Here is a 13,735-nt window from a genome sequence, read left to right as displayed (position 1 = left end):
AAATTGTAACAAAATTATTTGAAAAGAAAACAGCAGCTGTTGCTAAGCTTTTGAGAAGTATCAGGAAACAGTCACAAGAACTACCATTTTTTAAAATGTATGTTACTTGCAACTGATTTCTAACTATCACATGTCGATTTTTGATGATTTTTGATGAAGACCAGGAATCAAACACAGTTCAGGTGAATGGGACTTTGACTTTATTTTAATGAACAAGGATTTCACCCTATAGTACAACATAAGAAACACATCAGGTGAAAAAAAACCAGCTCTTTTGCAAAGAAACCTGAAATTTCTTTATTTGATGAAAAACTGCTTCTGGCAAAGACTAGACTGTTGCAGATGAGAACAGAGAAAACAGCTCACAGCTAAATGCTGAAAGCAATCATTGTGGCATCCAGTAGCAAACTTACCCATAACCATTATCCACAATCTTCTTCACAAAATCCACAATTTCTGGCACATATTCACTAACCCGTGTTAAAACATCTGGAGGTAAAACCTAGAGATAAAAAGTAGAATTATATATATATGGAAATATGCACTAAACATATATGTTATATACTGGTTACAATTTTGCTCAAAAGTAAGTGGTAATAAAATCTAACACTCCTATTTCAGGCTTTCTGCTCTGAAGCAATGTGCTGTGGCCCTTTTTCCTCAGTCTTTAAGGGGATGCCAGCTCTTCTGACAGAAGAGGCAGCATGTCCCTCTGATTTGCAGGTAAATAAATCAACCTTCACTGACCTGAACCACTGCCTGTGACACAACATTTCACATTTCATCTCTAACAAACAAATCTCTTCTTGATGGTTACCATCACATAATTTCTTAATGGCTGAAGACTCTTAAGTAGTCAGTTTAAAAGATGAGGTTGGCAGAGATCTCTTGTGCAGCCAACAGATTCCAGCTCAAACTTTTGGACCAGTTTATGATTATTTGTTACACCAAGGGGACAGCACAGAGAGCACACATAAAACCTGATCACCAACTGAGTGATGTGAAAGAGGCACGACAGATTTCAGATTGTTGGGATGGAAACAGAGCAGGTACTAATTTAACACCTACCTGTCAATATTAAAGGAATTACTTTATCAATAAAGTTGAAATACGAGATTCTTGAGAGCCAATAAGGAGCTAAATTGTATTCTGGGTACTATAAGGCATGGCACATGCATTTTTAGAGGCTAAAACAGTTCATTCACTTACGTTGAGTGCTTCCATATCTTTATGAAATTCTCCTTCCCAGAATTTGGGGAGCTTTGAGAATATGGAATTGTCAGTCACCTGACTGCCAAATTTTGCGTCCAACCAGTCAGACAGCAAATCTTTGGCTTCTTCCAACAGTGTCTAGAAAACAATAATGATAAAAGCAACTGATCCAAGACTTGATCTGTTTAAATTGTGCAGAAAGATCTCATTCTGAATAGAGAGAGGTTTGCTGAAGAAATAAGACATTTGTACTGAGACACTTAGCTGTGAATACAGAATAATGCAGGTTTCCACCACATTTTTATCATATTGTCCTTCATAGATACAGATGAAACAACCAGAGCAAGGAAGATAAACTGTTAAGTGCTATCTGTTTTGATACTGATTACTTAAATAGGCATCTGGAACTTACACTGTAAACACCAGATGGGACCTGCAGTTGTATCACATTTTCTGTTCCCCCACTGCTACTGGATAATGTAACACATTGCTAAGAAATGTCTGAAAGACTAATTTGGACATCAGCAAGAATACCTTTTAGTCCTATATTAAAGAATTTCTATTTCTGACACTAGGATATAATGCAGAAGGTATGATTGCTTAGATTTTAGGTTTTCTTAAAATTCCATTAGGTTAGTATACACTTTTATAAAAGCACTTGATATTAGAATAGCTGGGCCTTAAAAAAAAATCCATAATTTAGAGACAGGGTCTTCTCCAGAAGGGAGCACATAACCATGTGCACCCCACAGCACTCATCACAATCTGAATGCAAGAGAAGATGAAAATGGAAATCATTTAGTAGAAGACAATAAGTACTAAAAATAGTTATCCTGAATGACTTGATTACTGGGACAGAGCTAAAGCCCAATAAAGTCAACATGATTATTTGTCACTACATGTTATTGTTTTTAATAAAAATAATCCTGAGCACAACTTTGTGGAGGTTTCTGATCAGAGACAGAAACACTTGTGTGGAAAACTGCCACTAGCATTGGAACGTCAGAAATGCACATTCAGTAACCTATAATGAAACTAATTCATCAAGACAAAAAGTCAAAGAGAAAGTCTAAGTACATGCAAGAGCACAATCATCACTGGAAAGGCTAAAAAAAAAAAGTAATTGATAAAAACAGCATCCAAAACCTCTGTAGTTGAACTAAAAAAAAAATCAAATTTCCTGTATTGAATGCAAAGTACTAAAAAGTTCTCAGTCCCACAATTCCTCTTTTTATGAATTAAAGGTTCTATAATGTCTCAGGGAATTACTATGAGCTATAAATTATTTTTAAACCTCCTAACAATTATAAGCCAAATATAAAATACAAAAAGGAGCTCAAGCTTACCTCTTGACATCTGTTGATCTCTTCAGCAGGGAGCTTTGCTTGGACAGCTTCTTGTAGAGGGTCAAAAGCAGACTTAACTGCATTTTGAATTCTTTCCAACATTTGCTTTTTATCTGGGTCTGTTGTTTCATTTAGTTTAACTGAAAAGGGCTACAAATAAAAATAAAAAAATTAGAAAGCCAGCTGCAGTACAGTAGTAGTCTCCTCCATACACAGAATATTATCTTAGCCACATAGTACCTTGCTAGTGATGAATGTTATGCTGCAGAAAAAGCTTTGACATCAGCTACTGAAACATGAAATATGCTCCTTATCAGAAATAAAGGTGCAATCACAGGATTTTATTTTGCATCCAAATTCATTTTTTCAGAAAGACTTTATAAATCACTACATCATCATCATAATTACTGCTGTTTTCATTTTCTATGCAGCTGATCACCCTAATTGTGCAGTTGATTACCACGAATTTGGAAAGGACAAGCTTTAATGTGAAACAGAGGGAGATTAAATACAATGTTTAGGGAGCATGTCAGGCAAAGATAGTTGGGCAAAATTTCCAGGCCTCCTATTCCCAGGTCTGCATTCAATTCATTAGAATGATGATCTCTTTATGATCTAAAAATTACCAGAGAATCACCTTCTCTCATCTTCAGTCCTGAATACACAATTTATTAAATCCTTAAAGCTGTCAAGCCTTTTCTTTCCTAGGTCATCAATGGTACAAAAGGGAAACCTCTCAAGCTTTAAAATGTTATGGACAGACCACTGTTTAAAAACTCTTTTAAAGGATTATTTTAAAAGTTTGAATTCTAACACACAAACATCCAAATGCTGTTTGAGTAATACATGCACTCACAAATAAGTGCTAAGATCACAGAAATCAGGAATGCCTTTTAAAGAATTTGTCAATTCTAAAACAATGTAAAAATCAAAGTGATGTGCAGTTCAAATAACATTTCTGATGTGTGCAGTACCAGAACTAAAAGAAGCAGAAAGTTTAAGGAGGTAGCAAAGTCTGAAGCATTCTTTACATGCTTTCCTACATTATTGAGTGAGAATGTAAAACACAAGCAAGGGATTACCACACCCACCTCTGAGGCAGTTCTAACATCTTCAAGTAGCTGATCTGGTGTTGATTTGTTCTCTCTATATCGTTCAAAAAGGTAATTTTGTCTTGCTCTCTTGATGATCTACAAATCAGAAACATGAAAATATTTCTGTGAAGTGACACATACTTACACAAAGTGCAGATAAAATCTGTTCTGTACAAAAGGCATTTCCCTATAAATTTAACAAGCTACAAGAATTATGTGCAATAATACAGATCAAACACACCATACACAGTTAATGAACTACCTCAACAGAGCCACTTAATTACCTCAACAGGCAAATAAAATAGTCTCTTTAAAATACTTAGTCTTCATTATTTGTGACAACATTCATTATTATACCACAGTATAGGGTTTGCTATCGTAGGAGTGCTACAAAACTGAGAAAATCAATGCCTTTGTGCACAAAATGTACATCTCAGTTAATAAGTGTAAGATTGATCTTGGCTTATCAAGTGGCAATTACGTGTGACTCTGACTTCCACTCTAAAAGGTGAGCATTTTAGATCACAATTTAAAAAACCAAACCCCTTACCTTATCATCAATATCTGTAATATTCATACAATAGAAAACGTCATATTTAAAATAATCCCTCAAGACTCTTCTCAGGATATCAAATGAGATGTAGGACCTAAAACCAAAAAGATACAGGAGTGTTTTTAGTAAACACCTCTATCTATCCTGTGCACGAACCCTTTTAACCTCAATCAATAACTGTGCAGCAGTTTTACCTTGCCCCCATCTACTAGTAAGTTTTTAATCCCACAACGATAAAATATTATAACATGCTTTTAATCTTAAATTGCAAGCATTGAGTTGAAAGAGACCATTTGCTAGTAATACACTCATGTAAATAACACCTTCCTCTAAGAACCTTCTGCTTCCACTAGGCACTGTTATCACAATATCCAAGTAAGGAATGCATACCTGGCATGTCCCATGTGAGAGGCGTCATAAACTGTTGGACCACAGCAATACCACAAGACCTTTTTTCCATTCTGAGGCTGAAACACTTCCTTAATTGAAAGGGAAGATGCAATGGTCAGAAGAAATTGAAGACATGACCTCAGGCCAGTAACATCTCATTTGGAGATTAGAACATGAAAGCATGGATTATAATTGCAAAAAACAAATAGTTATTCCATTCCCAACTTTACCATAAGTAAAGATCACCAGCAGCTTTATCATATAAGAAAGATAATGGGGTGGGGCTGCTTATGTTCTATGCATTCTCATTAATCAAGGTATCAGGTTACAACAATTGGGACTAAGCAGGGCACTATTCAAACTGTTTGTAAAAGTTTTCTTTTACATTGAAAAAGGTTACACTCTATAATCAGTTCACAGAGACTTGAATACTACATCCCATGTAAAATTAATATTCCTCATATTTCCTCCTTCCCAAAGGACTTTCAAACAAGACCACAAACAGTGTTACACTTTTTATATTACAACTATATAATTGATGAGACCTTTTTTTACACAGACATCTGAATAAAGAAACTGTCATTTTATTCTGCTCACACTGCCTACACTTACATGTATTACAGCTGAATGCCTGGCTATAATGCATGACAACTTGAAACTGAATATTTTCAAGTTGAAAGTGAATATTATGCAATATGCACAAGAGACACTTTCAGTATATATATATTAGTGTATATAATATTACACTTGCCCAGCAAATGCAATTGACTGGCACGAGTTCTTGGCCCGGGCTTGTTAACATTCCACAAAATACAACCCAGAGACCTGCCCATTGAGAGGGAAAACACTTCAGAAACAAGGATTTGATGACTGCTGTACTTGTGTTTCCAGGGAAATCTCCACTTTCCTTTCATTTACTCACCTTACTGCGAGTCAGGCTGTTGTAGAGGCAGAGCCTGGAATGTTTTGTCCCTTCAGGGGGAGACCAGGGGGGCTGCACACGTTTGCCTTTACCTAGAAGAAAAGGTAAAGAAAACTGAAAAGACACTTTCCACAAGCAGATTTGCAATATAATGTTTTCTCCTTATCACATCATAATTTCAGAAGAAAAAAAACCCCACATCTAAATGGAGAAAGCAGCATCAATTCTACTAATGCAGCTACTTCTGTTAGAGCCTTCTACAAAGCAAATAAACCAAAGTAAATTGTTTCAATCTAGTTTATTTTCTATTCTTTAACTTGCCATTCCTGTTAGCTTTTGATCCAAGCAGCAGTGAGGAAGAGGGTATAAATGTAAGAGCATGTGACTCAGGTAAACTATTACCACGAGTTTTGAAATTCAATGAATCATTAATGAAGTGCTATGGCAGTCCTGAGCGCTCTGCAACGCCACGGATTCTGCTGTGATGGCACATCACAGATGTCACACAGCATTTGCAAAACATCTCCAGAGTCCAGAGGCGGTCTCTAGAGCCAATATTGACAGAGTATGTGCACGCAGGGTGAGAGGGAGTGCTGACAGAAAGGCTTAGAAAGAACCTCAGCTTTTTATCGTGCGTTGTTGAGTGTACACAAGACATTTCTGAACACCCTCATTTACCACAAATACGCTCCAGGTTCAGAAAGAGGCTGCATTTTGCCATTAAAGAGAGTAGATAAAAGTCAGGGTAATACTAGTGACAATATTCTTGCATTTATTTTCTCCTAAATCTGTAAGAAGCAACATAGCTGTTAAACTCATGGGGTTTTTTCAAAGAGAAGTATGGGCATGTGATTTGTCAAAAAGTTGCAGTTTGCTGTGTATTGGGCTGCTTACAGCTGTAATGATGTTAAACCAATTATCACATTAACTAGGAATGAAAGCAAACCAAGAAATTCAAAAATATTCAAGCAAGTGTGCCAGCTTAATACACACAGTACTATCTTCAAGAATTCTCATGGTATGCATTTTAACTCCAATGAAAATATTATACAAACTATTTGTTTTGACAACAAAATTGCCTTTCTTATCCTGTGTTTCAGGATGCTCTTCATTAATTTGTTTCCCTCAATATCATATGCATATTTTGGCTGAAAACCTTCAAGTAACATAAATATTCATGGTATAAAAAATGTAATTACTTCCTCTTGCTTTTTTGAGTAACTGCCCAAATAAGAAAAAAATATGTTAAGTGTAGTAGTCTACCTCACAAAGGGACTTCATTTAACTTCCATGCTATGAATCCATGGAAATATGTGTCCATTTAAACAGTTCCTTGCATGAGGTACTCCTGAACAGAACACCTCAAGTTCAAGAGCAGTCTCTCCATAATACAAACCATACACCAAGGTATGGATTTGTTTACACTTAGATTTACAAAGATTATTCTGGCATGCTTAATTGTGGCCAACACTTCCCTCAGGGAAAGAAGCCTGTGTGGGTTAGTCTAATAAAAGATAAATCTGTCAAGCTTTCTTCAGTTACAACCACATGAACACAAGGAAAAACCCAGATACTGCACCCCATATTTCTCAGCTTGCGAGTTCAGTGTCATGTTTTATTCACTATACAGAGGCCAAGGGTAAAGTAAAAGGCTGGTAAAATACTGGTTAGTCTGGTCAAATACAGCTCTGCCAGCCTACAGCCTTTCCCCTGAACTGGAGTTCACTTGCTGTAATCCACCATGGAGTTTTCTGGTACACCAAAAAAAGGCAATCAAGTATTCAAGGTCTAAGAAGTATGGCAGATTTGTGTGTTACTTTGATGGTGAACACTGCAGAACACCATTGCAGGACTCCTGAAACACCCACACCAACCATGAAAATATAACCTTTCAGAAAGAGAGATTTAACAACCAAGATCTCATGGTCAGGGAAATGGAAACTTTTTCTCTTACTGCTCCACCCTGATCCATGGAAGTCTACAGACAATCTGCAGTTAGTGGATAAATCTGCTATCAGAGCTAGGGGTGCAGCTAGATCCCTTCTCTGCCGGAAGGAAATAACCAGCACAAACTCTTGCAGGCACACACAACACACAGAGAATTTACTCACAGCAGTCTGACTTTAACTGCTGGTCTGTTAAAAAATGAGAACACAAATGGTGAGAGGTTGTGAGAAGATGGCTTTGGAGTAATACTAGTTATCAACCATCAGCAAGAATGACAAACATGCATTCATTTGTAGGTAATGCAAGCACTATACAACAGCTCTGCATTGTTATTTTTCATTATTTCATGACTCCCTGAGCAAGGAGCTCACCATAAAGCAATTAAATTAGACTAGCTCATTGGGAAACAACTCAGGAGAGTGATGCAGCTCCCAAAAATGCCTGGCCATGCTTACACAATGACCTAGATTAACCAGTTAATACTTCCTCAAATTATCAGCATGCCTAAATTACCAGGGTTAAAAAAGAACCCCAGACATTCTTTGTGAAGTTCAGTGTTAATTACAATTGTAAGAGGAAATATTCAGTTTGTTTTATTGTGGATTTGTATATTACATGACAAATAATTGGTTACTCTTGCAAGGAAAAAGTAGACTGGGCAAATCTTGGTATTACCAGGAAAAAGCCCAAACCCACACATTCTTTTACAAACCAGAAGATAGCCAGCTTTTTAAAGAAAATATACATAACTGAATTCTGTACACTAAGAAATTTTAACATGAAAAAAATATTGACAACAGCTTTTACATCCAAATAGGTCAGGATCTATCAATTACACAGTAACTGTATGCAAGAATAATGTTATGACTTTGAATACAAATCGATACTGTAAATTTTCAAGCGTGCAATAGAGTATGAAAGGGAACCTCTTGGAATTCTCAGCAATAACAACCAATAAATGCCAGCTAGTCTATAAACCTGCCCATCAGTTTCATATTACTCACTTGTTTGAAGTTTACAAGGCTCATTTTTTTCACTGCTGCCATCATAGATTGCTTCTATGTGTCTGTACCACCGGACAACATGGATATACTGGTCCACAGGTGGCCCCGAAAACTTTCTGAACACCTCCACATCTGCATGTGAAAATGTGAACCCCTGGATATAACTACGAGTGCTCAGGTACTCGTTCAGAGCCTTCACCCTGGCTTCCTCTTCACTAATGCTCAGAATAAAACTGTAGCTGGAAGCTGTAAAGAGAGGCACAGGACAGCTGGTCAGCATTAAAAGAAGGAGACCCCACGACCAAAATAAATCCTTATAATACATCTCCCCCGTCAATTAGCTCTGGCAACTGGTAAGAAACTTAAGAAAATTAGAATTCATACAAGCTACCAAATAACTATTCATTTCCTGCTAACAGGATTCCTGCTGCCATAGGTTTTTGAAGACATCTTTCAAAGAGTAGTAAGGACAAGAACACGGGTCTTTTTCATTAAGAAAATAATCTACTGAAATTGGAGAAAATCCTTCACACAGAGCAACCTACTCGGTCACTCTTTTCCACGCTGCTAAAACACTCATCCTGCCAATATTTAAATATGATTGATTTTATACGCTGTGGAAAAGCTGTGAATACGTCTGCTGAACTTGAGCATGTAGTTACATCTTTGCAGGGGTGTTGCCTGCATGCAGCCTCCCAGCATGGTGCTCAGTTCCTCCTACTTGATCTAGAACTCAAAACTTCAGCTGCTTCTGTATATTCCCATACTTCTCCCATGCCCCTTTCTCTCCCCAGGGGCATGAATAATATTTAAAAGGAGTAAAATCTACCCAAACGAACAGAAAGGATATCAGATTGTGCCCCTCTCTCACATTTTTTTAATTCCATGATTTCTTTGGTATACAGGCAAAGGAGGTTCAGTTATGTCTCATCCTGACAAACATAGGGACACAGAGGAAAGCTCTGGGAGTTGGTGGGGATGCTCACTGGAAGAGCAAGTCCTGTGCAAGCCCGTGGGTACAAAGCATTCTGAGGTTATGACACTGGGCTAACACTGCCATTAGGCAAACCCAGCATTCACATTTTCCTACAGTGATTCAGTGTTTGTAGCTCAGTTCGTGTTCAAAGTACTGTACAAACATGAAGGCAATATCCCGTCTGGGGAGTCCGCCAGCAGGGTGATTCCAGCCAAGGCCACGTGCAGTAAGGTGAGAGGGGCAGGAGCAGAGCACCTGTCCCTGCTCCCAAACCCCAGCTCAGACCAAGCCACACGGGTCACTTCTCACCCTGGCGTGAGTGCCTCCTGCACGAGGAGCTCCCGAAGCATGAGGTGCTCACAGAACACAGCTCTTGGAAAGGCGGGAATGAAAGGAGACGGGAACGTGATGGCTAGGAGAGGATGTGAGGGATGGCACAATTAACGTTTGTCCAAATACCATCAGTTAAAACTTTAGGAACCATTTTCTACGTGGAAATCCATTATTAAAATAGCCAACAGCAACTCAGGCTGACAGGGTAGTGGCAGCTAGATATCAAGCATGTTTGTATTCAATTCTTTGGGGTATAAATGAGATATAGTAACACATCAGGAGAACTAAAAAAAAGTCAATGACTTAACAAAAAAATTAAAAAATCAAAATTCACAAAAGATATTTAAAATCTATGAGCAAAAGAAGATAGATCTATGTAAAGTATAAATCCTTCTCAAGGCCTTTCCATCAATTGCTCAGTACAAATAAGGAATACCAAGGAAATAATGGTTCATAACTTGACCTTAAAGGCTTGCCTTACCCATCTGAATGGGATTCAGCTTCAGCTCACACAGTTCATTTTGCTATAATCTTTTCATGCTCCTTCATATTTACTGATGTTTATCAGCTCAGAACTTCACATGTTTATACACATGAAATAGTTTGAAAGAGTTATGTTCATTAACACTGGAAACCTAAGACATAAGTCTTCTTTCAACATGAATTTCGTATATACAAAACATATGAGGGAGAAGGCAAAAAATAAAAGGTACTACAAGAATGATCTGGGTAAAAGTGGCACTGTATCTCAAAGAAAAGATCTTTTCCAAGGAAAAACAACACTCAGTTTGCAAAGTATTATTATGGTTATTATGACCATTAATCATACATCAGGCTGCTAATGGGAAGCAAGTCAGTGTATCTGAAACAATATAAGTGCTTTCCAACCACATCTGTAAACCAATCTAAAAGGAAAGTTGCCCAAACTTACACACAAATACAAATATGACAGCACTCATACAAGCTAATTTTGGCAAGGAGAGGTGGGAAACACTGCCTGTAAATGTTGGTACCAGCTCAGCACTGATAAGCTTAACAACCAAAATTTTTTTGAGCAATCTTGGCACAGACATTAATACTTGAAACTATAATGATGTTTGCCAGGCTCCCTGTCCAATTCCCAGTGTCCCACATCAGTTTCACAGGCTGTGCTGAGCAAATGACTATAACACTGTCTTGGAACCAGTGGGTCACTTTTTCAAGCAAAATGATCAGTGACAGCTGTCTATGTAAAAGTCTGCTCCAGTTTAACTGATACCACGACTTAAAGAAGAATAGTAAGTCTACAGAATCTGGTTTTCTGTGATTTCCATTCTGCATCCTTGGTACCCCCCATCCTGCAATTCCTTCAATTTATTAAACACTCCCACTGAAATATTTCCTGGTACCTCCCAAGTGCTGCATCCTGTTTTCCCATATACTTCAGTATCTCCATCGTCCTGCACAGCTTCAGCTCATCTTTGCCAAGTCTGCCAATGGTGTGCAAGAGGCAGCTTCCCACTGTCAAATTAATTGATTGATTAATATCAATCAATGGATTCAGAAAGTATTAAGGGAGAAGGGCCAATGGATGCATGTACATCTGACCTGTTTTCCTTGTTACTTTAGGAGAACAGGCTAAGGAATTGCCCTTTTCTCTAACTGCAATGTTTTTCCATCCCCAAAACAGAAAAACTACAGTTCTCACTACTCAGCTGCATCGGGAAGTGTCTCCTTGACAGCAGAAACATGAGAGTACTACAGAGCTGTTGCATAACACTGAATTTTAACTCATGTGGACAGAATGATCCATAGATATCATATCACACAAGAGGAAACAAGTACTGAGCATGAGTATTGATTGGAGAGGTAGCAAAACAACCTTGAAAAAGCAGAAGAATTAAGGTTAACAATGTAACAGTAAAAAGTTGTTTCAAAAAAATTCCACTGCAGACATCAATTAATGCAGTTCTCACACAATAACAGCTGGTGCACAATCTCTTTGGGTGATGTTATTGTCACACATTCTTCTTTCCATGCGTGGAGTGCTTCAGAGACCATTAAAGGACACTGGGGATTTGTCTGAGAGACTGCAGCAACACTCAAAGACTCAAAGATATGGGACAGCTTCTGCATGTTATTTGCACATAAAATAATTTCTGAGGTTTCATCAGGACACATAACCCCCATAATATCAAATTTCATTGAAAATTTTCACTCTTATTGACTTGAAAATGAAAACCTCTGCTCCTTGAAGGTGTGGACAGCAAAGTAAATACAGGAAAGATATAAAATAGGCAGTAAGCTAGCTAGCCTACACAAAACCAAGGAGTTACTTTGCTTCAGGGAAAAATTATGTTTCCTGGGCTTCCCTGAACCTGCTAACTTTATCAGTCATAAATAGATGACGATGTAAATGTTCTGCGAATTCTGCAGAGGCATTCTCCAAAAAGAAATCTTACCCATTTCTCAACACTTTGAAATGTAATTTCTCATTCAACTTGGCTTTCACAAATTTAAAACAATTCTCAAAAGACGAATGTAACATTATTAATACGGCTCAAAACTGGCCATTTATCAGCCTGGCCGGCCACTCTGCTACCCTTGAAAAGAATTCCAACCATCTGCTCAGCCAAGGTGAGCTCTCCTTTTCCATTAACATTTCACAAGAACCACACCAATGCAGTGATTCCAGACACAGTATAAAGCGAGAAAAACAAAGGACTTATCAAAACCCACACACAAGGAGCAAAAGGCTTTTAGATAAGCAGGGATTTTTAAGACTGGAGTATCCCACTTCGAGGAAGAGCTTGTCAATCCTAGTCTTTTGAGCCCTGAAACTTTCACTTCCACTTTTCCCGAACTGAAACTAAATGTAACAATTGTAGTTTGGGTTAAAAAAAAAACAAAAAAAAAAACCAAAAAAACAAAAAAACACACCCCAACAAATAGTAACTAAAGAGTTTCTCAAGATGCACCTGAACTGAACCTGTCTTGGGTTTTTCCTCCCCAAGACAATGAAAAGACTTCTGAAAACGCCAATCCCTTGACAACAAGAAGTGTTTCACTTGAGTAGGAATATTACATGCGATGAACAAAGAGTAAAGTAACTTTCGGTAACAAAGAAAAAGGAGAAAAAAATTTTGTATTTACAGATCCTTAACTGGAATGTCAGAAATTTCCAACCCTTTACATACCAAAATGGTATTTCATACTTGCATGACTGGTATGCCAAGTTTCCATTTGCTACAGTAGTGCCAAAAATTATAGTACTACCCTAGCCCTCCTTCCATATGGAAGCAAACAGCACAACCCGTCATTAAAACACGGCCACAGAAAATGTCCGTAAAAGTCCAAAAGTTCGGGGGTGAGTTCAGGGGAGAGCAGCGATGGCTCGGGCAAGCCGGTGCGGCAGAGACCCTGACACACAGCAGAGGAGCGCGGCCGGCGCACAGCTGCTCCCAGCCGCGGCTGACGGGAGCTGAGTTTGCCCCACAAATCGCTGAATGCCAGCATCACCCTCACAGCCGCGGCGAGCCGCAGCCCGCGGGACGCGCCCCAGCGCGGGGCTCTGCGGAGCCGGGGGCGCGCACACGACGGGACCCCGCCGCCACCGCCGTGACAGCGCCGGGGCCGCGGCGCCGGCCCCCGCCGCGCCGTGACAACCCCGCCCGGGCCTCGGCCCGGCCCCGCCGGGGGCCCGCCGCGCCGCTCGCCCACCTACCGTGCTCGGCGCTGGCGGCTGCTGCCATCCCGGTGCTGCTGCTGCTGCTGCCTGCGCCTGCCCTCGCTCCCGAGCTGATGCAACAGCGCGTCCGGAAGCCTCGCCCCGCCCGCCCTACGCTACTTCCGACGGGCCGCGTCACCCGGGCAACGGGCAGCGCCGCCAGGCCCGGGCCCACACGGCACCGCCCGGCTCCACATGGCATCAGCGCCCGGCCCGGCCCGGCCCGGTCCCACACGGCATCAGCGCCCGGCC

At 39.5% G+C, this 13,735-nt stretch overlaps 1 protein-coding gene across 2 annotated transcripts in view; it reads right to left on the bottom strand.

Moving 5' to 3' along the window:
- The window catches only part of CARS1 (cysteinyl-tRNA synthetase 1), a 33,212-nt gene extending 19,577 nt beyond the window's left edge, over window positions 1-13,635 (bottom strand). Inside the window, exons 1-9 of one of the 2 annotated variants that reach the window (XM_063398146.1) lie at window positions 13,481-13,611; window positions 8,469-8,714; window positions 5,518-5,609; window positions 4,596-4,684; window positions 4,203-4,299; window positions 3,650-3,748; window positions 2,559-2,708; window positions 1,210-1,350; window positions 414-502 (exon numbers count right to left, since the gene is read on the bottom strand). In XM_063398146.1, the coding sequence (XP_063254216.1) occupies window positions 414-502; window positions 1,210-1,350; window positions 2,559-2,708; window positions 3,650-3,748; window positions 4,203-4,299; window positions 4,596-4,684; window positions 5,518-5,609; window positions 8,469-8,714; window positions 13,481-13,508 (1,031 nt within the window). In that variant the 5' untranslated portion in view covers window positions 13,509-13,611. Of the gene's footprint in view, window positions 1-413; window positions 503-1,209; window positions 1,351-2,558; window positions 2,709-3,649; window positions 3,749-4,202; window positions 4,300-4,595; window positions 4,685-5,517; window positions 5,610-8,468; window positions 8,715-13,480 lie in introns of both variants that reach the window. The other variant, XM_063398147.1, reaches the window with a different exon arrangement.
- Window positions 13,636-13,735: the final 100 nt, after the last annotated feature.

This window comes from Prinia subflava, chromosome 5 (assembly GCF_021018805.1).
Source record: "Prinia subflava isolate CZ2003 ecotype Zambia chromosome 5, Cam_Psub_1.2, whole genome shotgun sequence".
Classification (NCBI taxonomy): domain Eukaryota; kingdom Metazoa; phylum Chordata; class Aves; order Passeriformes; family Cisticolidae; genus Prinia; species Prinia subflava.
The sequence above is the reverse complement of the archived record's forward strand: the minus strand, read 5'-3'. Positions and strand labels throughout refer to the sequence as shown.